A 22,640-nucleotide genomic window follows, 5' to 3' on the forward strand; every position below is an offset into this window, starting at 1 on the left:
CACCATCACGCAGATGCCACACTAGCAGTCAGTGGCATGTCTAGGTTGAAGTTTTAGGTGGAACACTGTAATCCATTAAAATTTAAGGTGTCCCTCAAGCCCCTGATGGGGCTGCTAGAAGTACAAAAGAGCACAGGTGCTCTCCTTAGCTTGCTGCTGCTTTGGAACAGTGCAATATGGTGAAGTGTGCTGGAGCTGTTAACCCTGCATGGAGCCATCGTCTGGAAGAGAAAATGCTATGCTGTTAGGAGGGGCAGAATGATCCTATAACTAAAAGCATCACTCCTGCCCCACAAATGGCGCACTTGTGCTTTCCTCCTTGACAAAGTTGCACCCACCTGACAAACAGTGGGAACACATTTGAAGCCTCTAAGTCCAGTAAAAGGTTGAAAACAGACGGTGGTAATGACAGGCAGGGCTGCTGGCGAAATAACTGGAAATTAAATTCTCAGCTCTCTTGGAAAAGAAGCAATCCCTTTATTGCAGATTGCAAGGAGACGTAGGCCACAAGTGCTCACTTGACTTTTTAAGTCCGTGCTTTAGTGTAACTGTAAAATGTGGCAACCTTAGTGTAACTCCCCCCCTTTTCAATATACAACAATACTTGGATATTGACAACCAAGTCATCCAAAATTTAATCCTCTAGGGACGAATCCTACTTCAAACATTGAATCCTGTGGGCATACAGCACCATCTATACCTTGATAAACCACATAGTAAAGTGAAAACATAATTTAGCATCCTTGTCTCAAATATTTATGTGCCTAACTTTGAAAGCTTGGAGAGAGAAGGTCTGCTATCTTCAGAACTAGAATAAATAGAAGAGAATAAAAACTAATTTTAAGATGACTGATTTTGGAAGGATTAGAATGTTTCAAGGTGAAACAATATTTGTAAAGGGAGCCTAACTTTTGAGAAGAAGAATGGGGATGTCCTATTTAGAGTATCATCCAGACATTACCTCTTTACTAATTTTCCTAATAGCACTCACAGAACGAATGATAAACCATTTACCCAGGGGTTATGTGGGGTTTTTTTTGTATCATTACACTTACCTCAGTGTTAGAACCTGTATTTTCTCTCTCTTCCCCCTCAGTTTTAGCCTTTTTTTCCATTTTCTTCATCATTCACCTGCTTTATCTTCTCCCCGTCTTGAGATTCTGATTGTTCACTTCCTTTATGCAGATAATAGTAATCCAAAGCTTCCTGACCAGTTTTCAAGTCTACATCCTGAAGAGTCAGAAAAAGTATATTCATGCCAAAAATATTCTTTAAAAAGACACCCCTGCTTAATTCAGTCATATTATATAATTTCCAGTGAAACATATATCTGATCATATATAAATGTCATAACATGACAAGCTGAGAATAGGACTGAAGTAGGACAGAATCCTGCATGTGTAATACATTAATGTACGCTCTGTATCTCCAGTTTTATATGGGGATACTGAACCTCCTTATGGTATAGCTTGACATTCTTCTGCTTCACTCACCAGCAGGGGATAGTTGAATTGCATAGAGCTGCAAACGATGACCCACAATTGCACTGGACATAAAAGCAGACACTACCATAATTTTTTAATATACAAACATGCTAAGCTGTGACACACAAATTACATGAAATTGTGCTCATGGTGATATGGCAGGAAGGGGTTTGCAACTGCTATTACAGTAACTATTTTGTTTCCATGTAGGCAAAGTCCAGGACGGAGGGGGTCAGAATAGTTACTTTTGTAATTGTCTAAATATGACTTAAAACTCCATTGCACGGTAGATACATTGTGACTATATTCCATCCCAGTGTGTTATTGTGGAATGTCATCCAGAAGACACTGAAAGCAAAAACTTTTCAATATTCTGAAATCAGAATAATGTTGTTTCTGGTGTTTGAGACATACATACTGGAACTTTCAAATGAGAACTAAAAAGACAATGTCTACAATGGATAACTCCATTCTCTAGAATGGAATGTTCTGCAACAGCAGAAAAGGTAGGTTCATATTGAATAGCAAGTGTTACCTTCTCTGTTCCAAAATCATATGTTGGAGCACCATGAATTTAGGTTTAAGGCTTTATTGATCCCCAGACATGAAGTGTATAAATTCTCCAACTTGAATCAGTCTCTCTCCTATATAAAGCTTTTTCTGAACTTCAAAAGGTGTCTGGTTTTTTTTTAAGTACAACTTGATACAAAACACACTCAAAATCATCTGAAATGTCAAGAAGCTAAAAACATAGAAAGACAAAGTATTTTAAAATATACTAAATGTTCTTGGGAAACAAAGTAACTTAGGACCCTAATTTTATTATATGACTTTTGAAAAAGTTGTAAGGGAACCCTTAATTTTAAAAATAGACTTTTCCAATGGTAAACTGGCATCAAGTGCATTAATCAATTCCTCTGATGCAAATCTTTATCCAGTATATAATATACAATTCCCAGATACTAATAAGGAGACTTCAATATAACTGTAACTGAGAAAATAGCCAGATATCTGGAACTGATCAGAGAACTTACTTGTTATGAACAAAGATCAGGAAGCGATTTGTTTTTCCAAACACTTGCAAATTTTTCAATATAAATTTCCCCCCTCCGTAATGGAACGCCAGTGGAAGGCAGTTTAGGATGTGAGATTTTTAGTCTGCAATAACTAAGGTCTTGTTCCTGCACATGCTTATGAGTTCAGTGGAGCTACATCTGGTGCATGCAGTTATTCACACACACTAGTGTTTGCATGATCAGAGCTAAGTCTTTCATTCTAGAAAGAACTGGCCTATATTTGACAAATATTAATATAATTCAGTACTATCTCAATCAAAAACTGAGATCTAAAATCAGGGATAAATAGGTATAAAAACCTGCAGCAGCTCCCCTGGTCCAGCAGGTGTACAGCATGTTGAAAGCAATACAGAGTGCTCAGCCCCAAAGAAACAAACAGCCTAAAAGTGCTCAGCCCCAACAAACAGCCTAAAAGAGCAAATCCACCCCCCCCCCCAAGAGCAACCTTTCTGGATGACTGAGGAGTGGCATGAAGGAATCTTTAGCTTGCAGGATTACAGCCACAACGTGGTGTCCCGAAGGGTAAGCATAAATAGAAAATTATGAATGGGGAGGCAACATAGCATCCTCAAGATTCCTAGCAGAAAAGTAAAAGTTGCAACCTCATCCCATCTCAGGGGGTGGGGCGTGGCGTGGCGGAAATCGGCCACAGCAGCTTTGTGAACAGTAATGGACACGTGTTTGCAGTGTAGATAATGCAAAGCATTTGAAATTGCATTAGCCTACAATGGACATATGCAACAGCTGATAGCCTGCTATAAGCCTATTGTGGAGTTAGGCTAGCCTTTAACAGCTGTTCCATCATCAGGAAGACAACTCTTTTCTGATGCTTCAGAATGGTTAGTTCCTTTATAAGGGCAAAACCAGTGGTCAAATATTTCTACAATCTATAAAAGTCAGTAGTTTTCATGCCTTTACTGTCACCACCAATTCAAAGATAGCTTTCAGATCCTTTCCTATCACTTCAGGAGGCCAGGACCAGTTTAGGCTTTAGCGTTCACATCCAATGAGATCAATGGGGTGGGAAAGTTCACACTTCTCAGAGCCATTGTTTCAGATTGTCCGCAGACTCAGGAAGACAACTCTGCAGGAGGCAACATTCAGTTCATATTTGGAAGATTTTCTATACAACCATAAGGGCTAGAGCCATATCATATTGCCTCTATATAAATCTATGGTATGCCCACATCTTGAATACTGCATGCAGATGTGGTCGCCTCATCTCAAAAGAAAAAAAAATGTATTGGAATTGGAAAAGGTTAAGAAAAGAGCAACAAAAATGATTCAGGGTATGGAACAGCTTCCACATAAGGAGAGATTAATAAGACTGGGACTTTTCAGCTTGGAAAAGAGACGACTAAAGTGGGATATGATTGAGGTCTATAAAATCATGACAGGTGTGGAGAAAGTAAATAAGGAAGTGTTAGTTACTCCTTCTCATAACACAAGAACTAGGGGTTCTAGAACTAGAACACCAAATGAAATTAATAGGCAGTAGGTTTAAAACAAACAAAAGGAAGTATTGCTTTATACTACGCACAGTCAACCTGTGGAACTCTTTGACAGAGGATGTTGTGAAGGCCAAGACTATAACAGGGTTCAAAAAACAACTAAAGTTCACGGAGGATAGGGCCATCAATGTCTATTAGCCAGGTTGGGCAGGGATGCAAAACCATGCTCTGAAGTGTCCTTAGCCTCTTTTTGCCAGAAACTGTCAATGGGCAACAAGGGATGGATCACTTGATGATTACCTGTTTTGTTCATTCCCTCTGAAGCACCTGGCATTGGCCACTATCAGAAGACAGGATACTGGGCAAGATCAGTGGTTCTGATCCTATTTATCATTGTGGGCCACATATGCAGCTCTCTATGTATTATGTAGGCTGCAGCCACATAATATATATACTACCTGTATGGCCCTGAGGATGTCACATGGGCTGCAGCTGTGTGCTGATTAGGCTGTAAGCGGCCCACAGGCTGGGGGTTGAGAACCACTGGGACAGATGGACCATTGGTCTGACCCAGAGTGGCCATTCTTATGTAAAGACTTACTCTAAAAAACAAAAAACAAAACAAAAAAACCCTTCAGATCTATAGGTTTCAGAGTAGTAGCTGAGTTAATCTGTATTTGCAAAAAGAACAGGAGTACTTGTGGCACCTTAGAGACTAACAAATTTATTAGTTAAGCTCACGAAAGCTTATGCTCTAATAAATTTGTTAGTCTCTAATGTGCCACAAGTCCTCCTGTTTTTTTTTCAGCTCTATAGGTTCTGAAAATGCTTCATCATGTTGAACAGGTTGAGTGTTTGACACCTCTGGATTAGTGCACTAAGCACAATGCTGAGAGCCAGGGAATCCCAAATTCTGTTCTCACCTCTGACACTTGTTGATTTTAATTACACTAGACAATAGAATTTGGGAGTGAGTCTGGTTAGTGGATTAGGCATCAGCCTTGCATCTAGAAGGCCTGGGTTCTTAATCATGGTTGTGGCATTTGCTTGGTGTGCAACCTAGGACAAATCACTTAAACTCTCAACTTCAGTTTACTAATCTTTAACATTGAAGTAACAATATGGACTTAGTTCATAACTAATGTTTAAAGAGTGCAAAGTATTAAGACGCAGGTGGGAAAGAGGTCTCATCTCTAGTAGCAGCAGACAGTACAAACCAGCATTCACTGCCTTTAATTGCTTCAGAGCACGCATTTCACAGTGAGTCAGACGTTCCAAACTCGGCCCTCAGTTATTTGTGGACATTGTTTTTATTGCTCGTTATTTGCTTTCCATTATATTTCATTCTAAGCCTGGACTGGAAATATTCACTCCATTGTTCTTGTTAATCTGTGTGTTGTTTTGCTATGGGTTTTTTGTCCCTTTTCCTTTGTAAAACTATAGATAATTTTATCAAAGATTAAAAATGGATGTTAACAGATTTCTCAAGCTACAGCTTGCTCTTAAGATAACATGCATTCTCTGTCCTGCTAAATTGATTTTTTCACCAAGTTCTCTACACTTTAAACAGAGTCAGATTGCACTTTACACAAGTTTACACCACACAGTACAAGACAGACTTGTGCAAAAGAGCTACAGATACTGGTTACACAACCAGCAGTGTCTATTTTACTATGCTTTGATTAAGTAATAAAAATATCTAGTTCTTATACAGCTGCTTACTATCTGATTACTGCTGCTATTTGTCTGTGTACTATCAAGTCAGTTCTCTACATTCATAATGAAACAAAACATCCTTTTTTCCTCAGACACAGATGTTGGATCATATTAAAGAAGTCCTGTATTAAAATCACAAATGAGTTTGATTCCCCAGAGTTTAAATTCCAGGGTATTACTAATTAAGAGGAAGGTCTCTTGGTTTTTGGATGCTAATTGTGTTAGTACATCCTAAGACAGAATCTATTCTCAAAGCAATACTTTGTAACAGCAATAACTCACACAGAGAGAGACTCAAAGCGATACTTTGTAACAACAGCATACAGAGACTCCCCGCCCTTTTGTTGTATTTATCTCGCTTTGTTAACAATTATGATTAAAATAGAGATAGAGGATGTATGTGGATGGATGCTTGGTGTTGATAATAAATGAATGATCAGGGAGGTGCCAGTCTAAGAATCCAGTGTCGATCAGCCGAAGAAGGCGTCAAGTGGAAATAACCAGAGGACCCCCGGAGGGCAGCTGGAATCCACCCAACAGCCTCAAGAATGGGAGAACCAAAGAACAAGATAACATCTGGCAGCACGGAGCCATCAGGACTGTGCCATCTGCTGACTGAGTCAGCAACAGCATGATGAAGCAATTCCCATAGACTGGCATAGGAAGAAATTCCTATAAAAATGGACTCTAGAAACTGAGAACTTTGGGGTCCAATGCTGCAAACCAACTTCCAGGAGCATCAGATGAGCATCTGAGAAGGCCCTGCTCCCTCCTCGTGTCCAGGCCACCTGGCCAGTGGCTTGGCACGAGCAACTCTAAGGCTGATAACTATGATGATAACCTTGCAGAACCTGTGTGTGTGTGTATGAATGAATGCGCGAATAAATATGAAATTGAATGGAATGTTTATAGCTATAACTAACTGCTTACTATGATTCTTTCTGTATTCATAATAAATGTGGCATTTTGCCTTTTCCCCTTTAATAAGATCCTGCTGGTTTTTATTTTATTGGTATAACACAGACATTTAAAGTCCTCTGAAAGGGACATTATCCTTTGAAATATAATCACAGTTTAAAAAGTTTGGAAGATAAAACAGTAGCACAGGAAATATCAGGATTATGACAATCAGGCTGCCTTGGATTACATATTTTATGTAATGCTATGTCTAGGCATTTTATTAAGATTGCTAAAATTAGTCAAGTGAGTTATTTAGGCTAACTGAATATTACATCCGTGGTTTCAAATGCTGCACCTGTTTACCATCTATTATTATTTTCAATATCTCAATCCTGAAAATTTACTCTGGGCTGCAAATAGGCACACGCTATTGAAGATCCCTTGTTGGCTTCAGAACAGTCATGACAGTCTATTGGATCAAACAAACACTTGGGGGCTGGGGGGGGGGGAGTATTTACACAGCACTGGGTCTACTATGTCAACCATCATGTTTACTTGAAAACACACTATTAAGTGTGTGTATGCAATATGTCACACACATTTATACATACGACTCCTCCCCCCGAATGCAAATAGTGATGGACAGAATTAGAAGTGAAATACATAGCGCTATGGTATTTTTATTAACTTCCTGCAGATGTGTAAACCACTCAAATTCAGTTACCGTATAGTTCGTAACTTGAAAAATCACTGACATCCCTTTAAAACATTCAAAAGTTAGTCTTTTAAAGCATTTCTAGAAAATATTTAATAGACCTTTAGGTTTTCAGTCGAAGTGTTCGGGGCTGCCCAGGGTGGTGGGGGGGGGAGTGGAAGTGGGGCAATTTGCCCTGGACCCCGCAGGGGTCCCCACGAGAGTTTTAGATGGCATTTTGGCTGCAGGGGGTCCTTCAGTGCCGCCGAACACACCCGGAATGAAAGACACACTCTGGGTCTTCAGCAGCAATTCGGCGGCAGGAGTCCTTCTACTTCATGTCTTTGGCGAAGTGCCCCGAAGACCTGGACCGGAAGGACCCCCACCGCCAAAGACCCCAGGCCCCCTGAATCTTCCAGGCGGCCCTGAAAGTGTTTGGCCTTGCATTGGCCCTCTACACCATGAGTTAATTTCAGCCTGAAAGAAGAACTATTAATAGAAAGGATGAAGTGATGTGTAAAATTGATTTTGTTCTGTGTTTGTGCAGTGCCTAGCCCAATAGGAGTCATGGACCGGGAAGCCAGGTGCTACAGTAATACAAATACTAAATAATAAACCTTGTGAACTGTACAACAGCTTGTTTATTTACTATTCTCTTCTAACCCACTGATGCATCCCTTCAAACTGTATTCCCTCCAGAGTTCTCTTCATCCACTACCTATGAGCAAATCTACAATAGAAACTTTTGCCAGTATAGCAATGTCAGTTAGGGGGTTGATTTTTGACAACATTTCTATACTAACAAAAGCCCTCATGTAGTTGCAGTTATACCAGCATAAGAGTCTTTTGCGACTATAGCTTATTTGCTCACCGAACCGGTTTAAGCTATACAGGCTTCTACATGCAATTTTTTGCCAGCATAAGAATCATAGAATATCAGGGTTGGAAGGGACCTCAGGAGGTCATCTAGTCCAACCCCCTGCTCAGAGCAGGACCAATCCCCAATTAAATCATCCCAGCCAGGGCTTTGTCAAGCCTGACCTTAAAAACTTCTAAGGAAGGAGATTCTACCGCCTCCCTAGGTAACGCATTCCAGTGTTTCACCACCCTCCTAGTGAAAAAGTTTTTCCTAATATCCAACCTAAACCTCCTCCACTGCAACTTGAGACCATTACTCCTTGTCCTGTCCTCTTCTACCACTGAGAATAGTCTAGAACCATCCTCTCTGGAACCACCTCTCAGCAAGTTGAAAGCAGCTATCAAATCCCCCCTCATTCTTCTCTTCTGCAGACTAAACAATCCCAGTTCCCTCAGCTTCTCCTCATAAGTCATGTGTTCCAGTCCCCTAATCATTTTTGTTGCCCTTTGCTGGACTCTCTCCAATTTATCCACATCCTTCTTGTAGTGTGGGGCCCAAAACTGGACACAGTACTCCAGATGAGGCCTCACCAATGTCGAATAGAGGGGAACGATCACGTCCCTCGATCTGCTCGCTATGCCCCTACTTATACATCCCAAAATGCCATTGGCCTTCTTGGCAACAAGGGCACACTGCTGACTCATATCCAGCTTCTCGTCCACTGTAACCCCTAGGTCCTTTTCTGCAGAACTGCTGCCTAGCCATTCGGTCCCTAGTCTGTAGCTGTGCATTGGGTTCTTCCGTCCTAAGTGCAGGACCCTGCACTTATCCTTATTGAACCTCATCAGATTTCTTTTGGCCCAATCCTCCAATTTGTCCAGGTCCCTCTGTATCCTATCCCTGCCCTCCAGCGTATCTACCACTCCTCCTAGTTTAGTATCATCCGCAAATTTGCTGAGAGTGCAATCCACACCATCCTCCAAATCATTTATGAAGATATTGAACAAAACTGGCCCCAGGACTGACCCCTGGGGCACTCCACTTGACACTGGCTGCCAACTAGACATGGAGCCATTGATCACTACCCGTTGAGCCCGACAATCTAGCCAACTTTCTACCCACCTTATAGTGCATTCATCCAGCCCATACTTCTTTAACTTGCTAACAAGAATACTGTGGGAGACGGTGTCAAAAGTTTTGCTAAAGTCAAGAAACAATACATCCACTGCTTTCCCTTCATCCACAGAACCAGTAATCTCATCATAGAAGGCTGTGTCTTCATAAACTGTGTCTACATTTCTAGTGTAGACCGTTAATCCTCACTTTCCCATCTACAGCCCCATCGCCCTCCTCTCTCCACCTCCACAGTCCTTCTGCAAGTCTTCTTCTCCCATTTCCTCAGTTTCCTCTCCTCCATCTTTCTCATTGACGTACACTTTGACTTCCAGCCTGTTGACTCCTCTAAGGCCATTCTCACTAGGTTCTCTGCCAAGTTCAAGGACCTTTTCTCTAGCCTCATCCTGCTCAAGCTGTCTGTTGCCTTTGACTAACAGTTACTCAGTCCTCCTTGGGCTTTTGTAATTCTGTGCTTGACAGGATTCTCCCACTCTCTTTCCCTTGGTAGCTTCTCCTCTCTAATAGAGTCTCTCAGGGCTCCCTCCTCTTCCTCTTCTCCTACAACACCATACTCCTGAGCAAACTCATCCATTCTCATGGTGTTAATTACAGTTTCTATACTGACAACTCCCATATCTACCTCTGTTCCCTATCCTCACCCTCTCTGTTCAGTTTTACATCTGCAAGTGTCTCTGGACATCCTGGAAGAAATATAGTCCCTCCCTCAGGCTGACCAAGTGAACAAGGAACTTCTTTTCTCCTTCACCTGTCCTCCTCCCCAAAAATATCCATCTTCCCAATCCCCTCTTTATCATGGTCAATAATGCCCCTGTTCTCCCAGTTGGTAAATCCACAACCTTGGTGCTATATTTGACTGCTCTCTTTCCTTTTCCACTACTCCCATCCACGCTGTCACTAAATCCTGCCAGTACTTCCTCTATAAGAAAATAACTTACCTTTCCTTACCATCCTTACTGCTAAAACCCTGGTCATTTCTCATGTCAGCTACTGAAGTCTCTTTCTTTGATCCTTTCCAATTAGCAGTGTATCCTTCCAAGTCTATCTAACTTGCTGTAGAAAAGTCCTCTTCCCTGACCACTGCTCTAACTGGGTCACCTTCTCTTTGAATCACTGGTCCTGACTGCTGATCTGCTTCTACATCAAATTCAGACTTCTTTGACCTCACCTTTGCTCCTGTTTGCATTTCATTTCCTGCAATTCGCCCCCTAGCCTCTGCCTCCCTGGCATGCCTCAGCACTTCCCTGACTCTCTCCCATAAATAAAAGGAGTACTAGTGGCACCTTAGAGACTAACCAATTTATTTGAGCATAAGCTTTTGTGAGCTACAGCTCACTTCATCAGATGCATTCAGTGGAAAATACAGTGAGGAAATTTATATACACACAGAACATGAAAAAATGGGTGTTATCATACACATTGTAAGGAGAGTAATCACTTAAGATGAGCTATTACCAGCAGGAGAGCGGGAGTGGGGGGGGTGGGGGGGGAGAAAACCCTTTGTAGTGATAATTAAGGTGGGCCATTGCCAGCAGTTAACAGGAATGTCCGAGGAGCAGTGGGGGGTGGTGGTGGTGGGGAAATAAACATGGGGAAATAGTTTTACTTTGTGTAATGACACATCCACTCCCAGTCTCTATTCAAGCCTAAGTTAATTGTATTTTCCACTGAATGCATCTGATGAAGTGAGCTGTAGCTCACGAAAGCTTATGCTCAAATAAATTGGTTAGTCTCTAAGGTGCCACTAGTACTCCTTTTGTTTTTGCGAATACAGACTAACACGGCTGCTACTCTGAAATCTCCCATAAATGCCTCTTATGCACCTCCTACACCCAGAGTGCCCTCCCACATTTTTGAGGTTGCATTGCACACATCAAGACACTTCCCAAGGTTTAGCCCTCCGACTCTGACCCCCACTCTACTGTTCTGGCCCTCTTGCTTCACTTGGCTCTTTCAAGCCCTAGACACATTGCGGCTTGCTGTAAGACGCACAATCAGAACACACCATCACCAAGTCTTGGGTCCAGCATTAATCAATATTTTCATTCATGGCACAGAGAGCATGGTTATAAAATTTGCAGATGACACTAAGCTAATAGAGGGTTGCAAGCACTTTGGAGAACAGGATTAGAATTCAAAAGGACCTTGACAAACTAGAGAATTGGTCTGAATGTGACAAGATAAAATTCAATAAAGACAAGTGCAAAGTACTTCACTCAGGGAGGAAAAATCAAACACACAGCTACAAAATGGGGAATAACTGGCTAGGCAGTAGTTCTGCTGAAAAGGATCTAGGGGTTATAGTGGATCATAAATTGAATATGAGCCAACAATGTAATGCAGTTGTAAAACAGCTAATACTCTGAGGTGTATTAACAGGAGTGTCATGTGTAAGACAGGGGAGGTAACTGTCCTGCTCCACTCAGCACAGGTGAAGCCCCAGCTGGAGTACTGTGTCCAGTTCTGAGTGCCACACTTTAGGAAAGATGTGGACAAACTGGAGAGAGTCCGGAGGAGAGCAATGAAAAGGATAAAAGGCTCAGAAAAATCTGACCTATGAGAAAAGGTTAAAAAACGGTATGTTAGTCTTGAGAAAGGAGGACGGCAGGGAAGGGAGGAGGGAGAACACCTGAAAACAGTCTTCAAACATGTTAATGGCTGCTATAAAGAAGATGACACTCAATTGTTCTCCATGACCAATGAAGGTAGGACAAGAAGTAACAGGCTTAATCTGAAGCAAGGAAGATTTAAGTTAGATATTAGGGAAAATGTTCTAACTATAAGGGTAGTTAAACTCTGGAATAGGCTTGCACGTGTTTGCAGTGTAGAAATCCCTATCATTGGAGGTTTTCAAGAACCGGCTGGACAAACACCTGTCAGAGATGGTCTAGGTTTACTTGGTCCTGCCTCAGTGCAGTGGGCTGGACTTGATGACCTCTCGAGGACCCTTCCAACCCTGCATTTCTATGATCATATATTGTAACCAGCAATATGAATTTAAGAATTGCATTACAAAAACTAAATCTGCATTACTTTGCTGAAACGACAACACTTATCGGAAAAAGCAATTATACTGTACAATTCAAGTAGTTCTAATTCCATGTAAAGACTTTCAATAAGTTTAAAATTAGAGGTCAGGCTATATCCTTACAGTAGCTTAGCTCCCTCAACTGCTCTTGCCTTAAAAAAGATACCAGATTTTATTGGGCACTATTAACCAGCCATATATAATTCCCCTAAAATAAGATCCCCAAACATGGACTTGTAGACAATTATGAAAACAAACAATAACATTATTGAATTAGCACTTGCTTCCTTGACTTTCACAATTTATAAACAATGTAATTAAATTAATAATTAAAGCAGGCATTTTAAAATTCTGTGTGTGAATTCAGTACTTGCACAAGGTACCAGACAAACACAGCCCTGGAAAATGGAGCTAAACTACACAGCAAATCCAGCTTGTGTGTGGGCTACAGCTTTCCCAGCACTGCCTATGTGCCTCACCCCTGAGTTGGACAGAGTCCCATACAGGAGTGAGTCAGGAGTTCAGCTTCAGTCCTCACTCGGGTCTTCAGCATCTCTGCCAAGACTGCCAAATGTCAGGTGTAATACTGGTTTCTGTGATGTTGGCCATATAGGCAAGTAATACAGTTATCACAAGGCTCTATATCCCATTACCAGTCTTCTGACCCAAGCAGTCCCCACCTGTTTCTCTCGAATGAAAAACAGCAAACCCCAATGCCTCGGAAAGGAAAGTTCTACTCCAATTCTTACATCCCACTCCTGCAAACACTTACACGAGAGTACCGTATGGATGTACACAGTCCCGTTAAATTCAGTGGGGCAACTCTCATACATAAGTCTTTGGAGAACAGGGCCTTAGGTTGTGAACTTCTTTCTTGGACTTTAAGCTCCTTGAGGCAAGGATTGTCTCTTCCTGTGTGTTTGAGGATAGATGCTATTGCAACATGAATAATAAAAATAACACCATAACTTGCTGTGCTAAGATCTTTAAAACTCCATATTTACACCTTTTAAGGTGTTTTTTGAAAACGGGTCTCTGGCGTTACCTGATTAAAATATGACCATATAGATAATTGTTGCAACCACTGTTATATATTTGCAACAAATCTTGTACAAAATGTGGCATGTAATATGTCTATAAAATGGTTATGATTTGCTGGTTATGATCATGCTATCTGTATGCATGTATCGTTTTTGTATTTGAAGTTATGAGTATTGGCTCAAAACCTGGATTTCAAATGTTTGCTCTTGGGGTAACGCCCACAAGGTAGTTAGCCAGCACATCTTGGAGGGACTATGTAAATTAGGTGGCCCATCAAAAGGACACAACTCACAATGGACCACTGGAGACACCCATCTACACTGAATGGACTTTTCTGTGAACTTTTCCATTTGAAGTATAGGTAATGGTTCCCTGCAATGATTAAGCAAAATTATGCATGGACATGTGACTTGCTCATGTGACTCCAAACCCCATCTTTTACCTGTAATTTTCCACTAACTGCTGAGGGCTTTGTTTGAAACAATGGGTATCCCTCCACATGGCAGAAGCTATGAAAGACCCTGCAAACACCTCCATTTTGTCTCTTTTCTGCTCAAACCTCTGAACTATGGACTTCTATTAATGGGAGTATTCTAACCAAGGGACTAAGGTCTTTCCAATGATTTCGAAGCAACCAGAGACTTATCAAGCCAGCAGTTCATTCCATCACTGCTACAAGCCTAATGGACGAACTTTGCATTTATTTTATGTATTTGATTCCTTTAAACAATTTAACTCTCACCTTTTTCTTTCTTTCTTTCTCTTTCTTTCTTTCTTTCTTTCTTTCTTTCTTTCTTTCTTTCTTTCTTTCTTTCTTTCTTTCTTTCTTTCTTTCTTTCTTTCTTTTTCTTTCTTTCTTTCTTTAGATTTTAAATACCAAAGGATTGGCAGTAGTGTGATTTTTGGGTAATATCTGAGTTATATATTGACCTGGGTGTGTGGCTGGTCCTTTGGAATCAGAAGAACCTTTTATTTGATGAGATTGGTTTTAAAGAACCACTCATCTTTAAATACAGTGTTTTTGGTGGTAATACAAGGACTGGAATGCCTCAGGAAATTGCTTCTCTGACTTAAACACTGTTGCCAACTACTTTGGTTCCATGTTTGCAATGCCACAAAGCTTTCAGAGGTGCCTTGGGGCAGGCTGGGAAGGTGAAGGTTCTTAAGGTACCATAAAGGATCTGGTTTCTCATTGAGGTTTCTCTTTTTCTTCATGTTGTCTGACTTAAAAACATCCAACAACTTTCATGTTTCCTGTGTCTTAAAAATGCTTATTTCTGAAACTGTCTAGCAACATTGGTGTTCTGGTTTATTTTTAATGACATTATGGAAACCTAAGATCTTAAAAAAATATGATGGCATATTTCTTCAAAGCTTATTTCTTTTTACCTTTTAATATGGAATAGTTGAGGATAGCCTTAAAAAAAGGTTGGATAGCTCAGTGGTTTGAGCATTGGCCTGCTAAACCCAGGGTTGTGAGTTCAATCCTTGAGGGGGCCATTTATGGATTTGGAGCAAAAATTGGGGATTGGTCCTGCTTTGAGCAGGGGGTTGGACTAGATGACCTCCTGAGGTCCCTTTCAACCCTGATAGTCTATGATTCTTGTTAGCCAGTGTAGTGAAACAGAAGTTTACTTTTGCTGCTGGTTTGGTATATCTTATGGGGGAATAACCACCAGTTTTGGGATGTATTTCTCAGCATTTTCTCCTGAATTTGGTATTCTCATTTGTGACCCATGAAGGCACGGTTACAGTGCTAAGATCTTTAAAACTCCATATTCGCACCTTTTAAGTTGTTTTTTGAAAATGGGTCCCACTCATTCGTTATATAAAATTCCAGCATAACCCAAAATATTATATTCTTTTTCTACCCTTGTCTTGGTACCTTTCCAACTTTGACTTTTCTCCCACTCTGCATTCAAACCCCTCCTTTCTTACTTCTTGAGCAAATTTTTCAGTAAGAATCCATGGGACATCAATTTATAATTTTTGCATTGCTACAATTTTAAGTCTTCTGCCTATATAATATAATCGTATGTGTGTGATCCAGGAAAAAAAGACGTACACTTGTTTAACTTTACTCATGTAAGTAGTATTGTGCAGTGAGCAGCCCATTCACATAAATAATGTCACTTTTAACATGCTAAACATAGTTCCATTAAGTTTACAAGGCTATTAGTCATTTATACCATTTTTTACTTTACAAGCCATATTTTTTTACCAGTGCTACTATTTGATTGGTTTGATTAGTAAGGCAACACAACATTATTGTGAAGCCTATATTTTATTACAAAAATCAATTTAATGACAGTCTGGTTCCACAATAGTCAATACCAAGGCTACACTGATCTCAGTTTGTTGTGTAACAATCTAATGCAGAAACACGTACACAGCTCTACTTGTTCTTAAAGACTGACCAGCCTCCATAATACTAATCTGTCTCTTCTCAGAGCACTAAAGAGAAAAACAGGTCAAACTGTACTGTAAATGATTGCATGCCCAGATAGGACACATCAGCAACTGTACTTTTCATTGACATTTTTAAATCCATTTGTCTCTCAGGCCCATGAATATCAAGTTCCCCAAAACTGATATTATCTGATCCATGAGAATCCACAGCATGAACTTTGCTGGCAACCCCACCCCCAGTGCAGGATGAACAAAGTAAATCCAAAAAGAAAAGGAGTACTTGTGGCACCTTAGAGACTAACCAATTTATTTGAGCATGAGCTTTCGTGAGCTACAGCTCACTTCATCGGATGCATACCGTGGAAACTGCAGCAGACTTTATATACACACAGAGATCATGAAACAATACCTCCTCCCACCCCACTGTCCTGCTGGTAATAGCTTATCTAAAGTGATCATCAAGTTGGGCCATTTTCAGCACAAATCCAGGTTTTCTCACCCTCCGCCCCCGCACACACAAACTCACTCTCCTGCTGGTAATAGCCCATCCAAAGTGACAACTCTCTACACAATGTGCATGATAATCAAGGTGGGCCATTTCCTGCACTTGTTTTTCTAGTCAGTAGTTACCTAAGTCTCTTGACTTGTTTTTAAAACCTTACTAAACCAACCAAACAAAATACTTCCTTTAATCCCCTTACCTAGACTCCAAGCTCCAGTCCTGATTTCTGGTGGGGAGTCTAAGGCTATGTCTACACTGCCACTTTCAGCGCTAAAACTTTAGTCATTCAGGGGTGAAACCCCCAACCCCCCCCAGCCACAAAAGTTTTAGCACTGAAAAGCGCCAGTACAGACAACACTTTATAGGTGGGAGCCCGGTTCCTGGCGACAAAGCCACCACCGCTCGTTCAGGGTGGGCAGTTTTTTTTTAAATCGCTGGGAGAGCTCTCCCCGGCGATAAAGCGTGTCTACACTGCCCACTTCACACCGTAACCATGGCCGCACTGTAATGTGGGGAGTGTAGACATACCCTAGGCCCTGGTCTACACTAGGACTTTAGGTCGAATTTAGCAGCGTTAAATCGATGTAAACCTGCACCCATCCACACAATGAAGCCCTTTATTTCGACTTAAAGGGCTCTTAAAATCGATTTCCTTACTCCACCCCGACAAGTGGATTAGCGCTTAAATCGACGTTGCCGGCTCGAATTTGGGGTACTGTGGACACAATTCGATGGTATTGGCCTCCGGGAGCTATCCCAGAGTGCTCCATTCTGACCGCTCTGGACAGCACTCTCAACTCAGATGCACTGGCCAGGTAGACAGGAAAAGAACTGCGAACTTTTGAATCTCATTTCCTGTTTGGCCAGCGTGGCAAGCTGCAGGTGACCATGCAGAGCTCATCAGCACAGGTGACCATGATGGAGTCCCAGAATCGCAAAAGAGCTCCAGCATGGACCAAACGGGAGGTACGGGATCTGATCGCTGTATGGGGAGAGGAATCCGTGCTATCAGAACTCCGTTCCAGTTTTCGAAATGCCAAAACCTTTGTGAAAATCTCCCAGGGCATGAAGGACAGAGGCCATAACAGGGACCCGAAGCAGTGCCGCGTGAAACTGAAGGAGCTGAGGCAAGCCTACCAGAAAACCAGAGAGGCGAACAGCCGCTCTGGGTCAGAGCCCCAAACATGCCGCTTCTATGATGAACTGCATGCCATTTTAGGGGGTTCAGCCACCACTACCCCAGCCGTGTTGTTTGACTCCTTCAATGGAGATGGAGGCAATACGGAAGTAGGTTTTGGGGACGAAGAAGATGATGATGATGAGGAGGTTGTAGATAGCTCACAGCAAGCAAGCGGAGAAACCGGTTTTCCCGACAGCCAGGAACTGTTTCTCACCCTAGACCTGGAGCCAGTACCCCCCGAACCCACCCAAGGCTGCCTCCTGGACCCAGCAGGCGGAGAAGGGACCTCTGATGAGTGTACCTTTTAAAATGCTATACATGGTTTAAAAGCAAGCATGTGAAAGGATTACTTTGCCCTGGCATTTGCGGTTCTCCTAGATGTAGTCCTAAAGCCTTTGCAAAAGGTTTCTGGGGAGGGCAGCCTTATTTCGTCCTTCATGGTAGGACACTTTACCACTCCAGGCCAGTAACACGTACTCGGGAATCACTGTAGAACAAAGCATTGCAGTGTATGTTTGCTGGCATTCAACCAAAATCTGTTCTTTATCTCTCTGTGTTATCCTCAGGAGAGTGAGATATAATTCATGGTCACCTGGTTGAAATAGAGTGCTTTTCTTCAGGGGACACTCAGAGGAGCCCATTCCTGCTGGGCTGTTTGCCTGTGGCTAAACAGAAATGTTCCCCGCTGTTAGCCACAGGGAGGGGGGAAGGTTGAGGGGGTAGTCACGCGGTGGGAGGAGGCAAAATGCGACCTTGTAACGAAAGCACATGTGCTATGTATGTAATGTTAACAGCAAGGTTTACCCTGAAAGAGTGTAGCGACTGTTTTATAAAATGTGTCTTTTTAAATACCGCTGTCCCTTTTTTTCTCCACCAGCTGCATGTGTTTCAATGACCACAGGATCTTCTCCTTCCCAGAGGCTAGTGAAGCTTAGAAAGAAAAAAAAACGCACTCGTGATGAAATGTTCTCCGAGCTCATGCTGTCCTCCCACACTGACAGAGCACAGACGAATGCATGGAGACAAATAATGTCAGAGTGCAGGAAAGCACAAAATGACCGGGAGGAGAGGTGGAGGGCTGAAGAGAGTAAGTGGCGGGCTGAAGAGAGTAAGTGGCGGGCTGAAGACAGGGCTGAAGCTCAAATGTGGCGGCAGCGTGATGAGAGGAGGCAGGATTCAATGCTGAGGCTGCTGCAGGACCAAACCAGTATGCTCCAGTGTATGGTTGAGCTGCAGCAAAGGCAGCTGGAGCACAGACTGCCACTGCAGCCCCTCTGTAACCAACCGCCCTCCTCCCCAAGTTCCATAGCCTCCACACCCAGATGCCCAAGAACGCGGTGGGGGGGCCTCCGGCCAACCAGCCACTCCACCACAGAGGATTGCCCAAAAAAAAGAAGGCTGGCATTCAATAAATTTTAAAGTTGTAAACTTTTAAAGTGCTGTGCTTAAAGTGCTGTGTGGCATTTTCCTTCCCTCCTCCACCACCCCTCCTGGGCTACCTTGGTAGTCATCTCCCTATTTGTGTGATGAATGAATAACGAATGCATGACTGTGAAGCAGCAATGACTTTATTGCCTCTGCAAGTCGTGATTAAAGGGAGGAGGGGAGGGTGGTTAGCTTACAGGGAAGTAGAGTGAACCAAGGGGCGGGGGGTTTCATCAAGGAGAAACAAACAGAACTTTCACACCGTAGCCTGGCCAGTCATGAAACTGGTTTTCAAAGCTTCTCTGATGCGTACCGCGCCCTCCTGTGCTCTTCTAACTGCCCTGGTGTCTGGCTGCGCGTAACCAGCAGCTAGGCGATTTGCCTCAGCCTCCCACCCCGCTATAAACGTCTCCCCCTTACTCTCACAGATATTGTGGAGCACACAGCAAGCAGTAATAACAGTGGGAATATTGGTTTCGCTGAGGTCTAAGCGAGTCCGTAAACTGCGCCAGCGCGCCTTTAAACATCCAAATGCACATTCTACCTCCATTCTGCACTTGCTCAGCCTGTAGTTGAACAGCTCCTGACTACTGTCCAGGCTGCCTGTGTACGGCTTCATGAGCCATGGCATTAAGGGGTAGGCTGGGTCCCCAAGGATAACTATAGGCATTTCAACATCCCCAACGTTTATTTTCTGGTCTGGGAATAAAGTCCCTTCCTGCAGCTTTTGAAACAGACCAGAGTTCCTGAAGATGCGAGCGTCATGTACCTTTCCCGGCCATCCCACGTTGATGTTGGTGAAACGTCCCTTGTGATCCACCAGAGCTTGCAGCACTATCGAAAAGTACCCCTTGCGGTTTATGTACTCGGCGGCTTGGTGCTCCGGTGCCAAGATAGGGATATGGGTTCCGTCTATAGCCCCACCACAGTTAGGGAATCCCATTGCAGCAAAGCCATCCACTATGACCTGCACGTTTCCCACGGTCACTACCCTTGATATCAGCAGATCTTTGATTGTGTGAGCTACTTGCATCACAGCAGCCCCCACAGTAGATTTGCCCACTCCAAATTGATTCCCAACTGACCGGTAGCTGTCTGGCATTGCAAGCTTCCACAGGGCTATCGCCACTCGCTTCTCAACTGTGAGGGCTGCTCTCATCTTGGTATTCATGCGCTTCAGGGCAGGGGAAAGCAAGTCACAAAGTTCCATGAAAGTGCCCCTACGCATGCGAAAGTTTCGCAGCCACTGGGAATCGTCCCAGACCTGCAACACTATGCGGTCCCACCAGTCTGTGCTTGTTTCCCGAGCCCAGAATCGGCGTTCCACAGCATGAACCTGCCCCATTAGCACCATGATGCATGCATTGGCAGGGCCCATGCTTTCAGAGAAATCTGTGTCCATGTCCTGATCACTCACGGGACCGCGCTGACGTCGCCTCCTCGCCCGGTATCGCGTTGCCATGTTCTGGTGCTGCATATACTGCTGGATAATGCGTGTGGTGGTTAATGTGCTCCTAATTGCCAAAATGAGCTCAGCGGCCTCCATGCTTGCCTTGGTATGGCGTCCGCACAGAAAAAAGGCGCGGAACGATTGTCTGCCGTTGCTCTGACGGAGGGAGGGGCGACTGACGACACGGCTTACAGGGTTGGCTTCAGGGAGCTAAAATCAACAAAGGGTGTGCCTGTACATCAAGGAGTATTTCAGGCAGGACTGCACGGAGGGTTCCAATAAGAAATGGTGCACCTAAGTTATCGTTGTTATTGGAACAAGGAGGTTAGCCTGGCCTCTGATTGATACATGGCTAGATTTACCTCGCTGCACCTTCTCTGTGAGTGAGTGCAGTGTGATCTAGACAGGGGAGGAGGCAAATGAGTACAAAACAAATCTGGTCTATTTCTTGTTCTGACCCACTCCATCTATCTTTTACATCTTTGGCTGGCAGCAGACGGTGCAGAAGGACTGCATGCCATCCACATCTCATGGCTGCTCGGCAGAAGATGGTACAGTACGACTGCTAGCAGTCCGTATCGCCTGCCCGCTCACCATAAGACGGTTCAATAGGACTGACTGCAGGACTAAAGAGAATGACCTGCTCAAGTCACTCCAAATTTAGTCCCTGTGCCCATGTCTGCCCAGGCGCTCCTGATCGACCTCACAGAGGCGACCAGGAGCACCTCAGACATGACGATGACGGCTACCAGTCGTACTGTACCGTCTGCTGCCACAAGGCAAGGGGTTGCTGCTACTGTGTAGCAATGCCGTACCGCGTCTGCCAGCACCCAGGAGACATAGGGTGACGGCTACCTGAGCGGGCTCCATGCTTGCCGTGGTATGGCGTCTGCACAGGTAACTCATGAAAAAAGGCGCAAAATGATTGTCTGCCCTTGCTTTCACGGAGGGAGGGAGGGAACGGTGGCCTGATGATATGTACCCAGAACCACCCGCGACAATGTTTTAGCCCCATCAGGCATTGGGATCTCAACCCAGAATTCCAATGGGCAGCGGAGACTGCGGGAACTGTGGGATAGCTACCCACAGTGCAACGCTCCGGAAGTCGACGCTTGCCTCGGTACTGTGGAAGCGCTCCGCCGAGTTAATGCACTTAATGCACTTTGAGCATTTTCTGTGGGGACACACACACTCGAATATATAAAACCGATTTCTAAAAAACCAACTTCTATAAATTCGACCTAATTTCGTAGTGTAGACATACCCTTAAAAGTGGGAAGCTGCCAATAGCACTGGACTGCTTTTCATGTAAGGCAGAAGTAAAAGCTACAAATTAGCTGAAGTGCCTTGTAATCCTATTTATTACTGCAGCCATATTTTTACAATACAGGTGGCCTTTATTTAACGGTATGGAGATAATCTTTTGTAAAAAGGCTGAAACTTCCCTTCTGTCTTTCATCTTGTGCACAAATGCTGGCCTTGAAAAGACAGCAGGAATTTCCCTAGAGGATGATTCAAAAACATATTAACAAAAGAGAAAATGACCATACATACCATTTTCAACATGTGAGAATTTCCCCAAAATCTGTCTGTTTGGTAAGGTAACTACCATAATAGAATAAATATAAAGAGAAAGGGTCTTTAATCCTATGAAAGAGTTTCAAATTACATTTTATGCCTGTTAATTTATTAGGAAGCTAGATAAATTTGCTGGAGAAGACACTAGATTTTTCATTCTAGGAACCCATTTATGTTTCAACTGAAGAGCACTGAGATTTGGGATTCAGTTTACTAATCTCTCTCTCAACCACGCTATACTTTAGGGAAGTAGGGCTCCAGAAAGGTCCCGAGCTAAATTAGCACAGAAAATGAATAATTTCTCACTCCAGTACAAGTGATCCCTTTAGGTTAGGGTGGAGAAACTAGTTCTGCAACTACCTACACAAATAATATCAATACAGTACAGAATCATAACTAAGCTAATCCTTGTGCAAAATCCTAATATTAAGAAAAATTAAGAGAGTTTTTTTACAATATAAGTATTCTTAATAATTAGACAGCATCAGTTGCTGATCACTGAACTCAAGTTATTGAAAAAATCTTAGCCCTCACAGATTAAAATCTAGTATGCAAAAGTATTGTCATGTAAGTATTATTTTACTTTAGATTGCAAAATATGTCATATATGTTTGCACAACTCAATGTTATTATTCATCTATGTATCACTGCTTGCCACCATGGTATCAGATAGTGGGTTTATAAATTATTTAAAAATCAAAGCACTGATTCTG

General features: G+C 42.8%; 1 protein-coding gene across 1 annotated transcript in view; it reads right to left on the reverse strand.

Annotated features, from left to right (window-relative positions):
• Positions 1-22,640, reverse strand: part of NFE2L3 (NFE2 like bZIP transcription factor 3) — a 39,128-nt gene that overhangs the window by 4,698 nt on the left and 11,790 nt on the right. Inside the window, 1 exon segment of the mRNA XM_073329665.1 lies at positions 1,132-1,230. Coding sequence (XP_073185766.1) covers positions 1,132-1,230 — 99 coding nt within the window.

The sequence above is a fragment of the Lepidochelys kempii genome, chromosome 2 (assembly GCF_965140265.1).
Source record: "Lepidochelys kempii isolate rLepKem1 chromosome 2, rLepKem1.hap2, whole genome shotgun sequence".
In the NCBI taxonomy this organism is placed as follows: Eukaryota; Metazoa; Chordata; order Testudines; family Cheloniidae; genus Lepidochelys; species Lepidochelys kempii.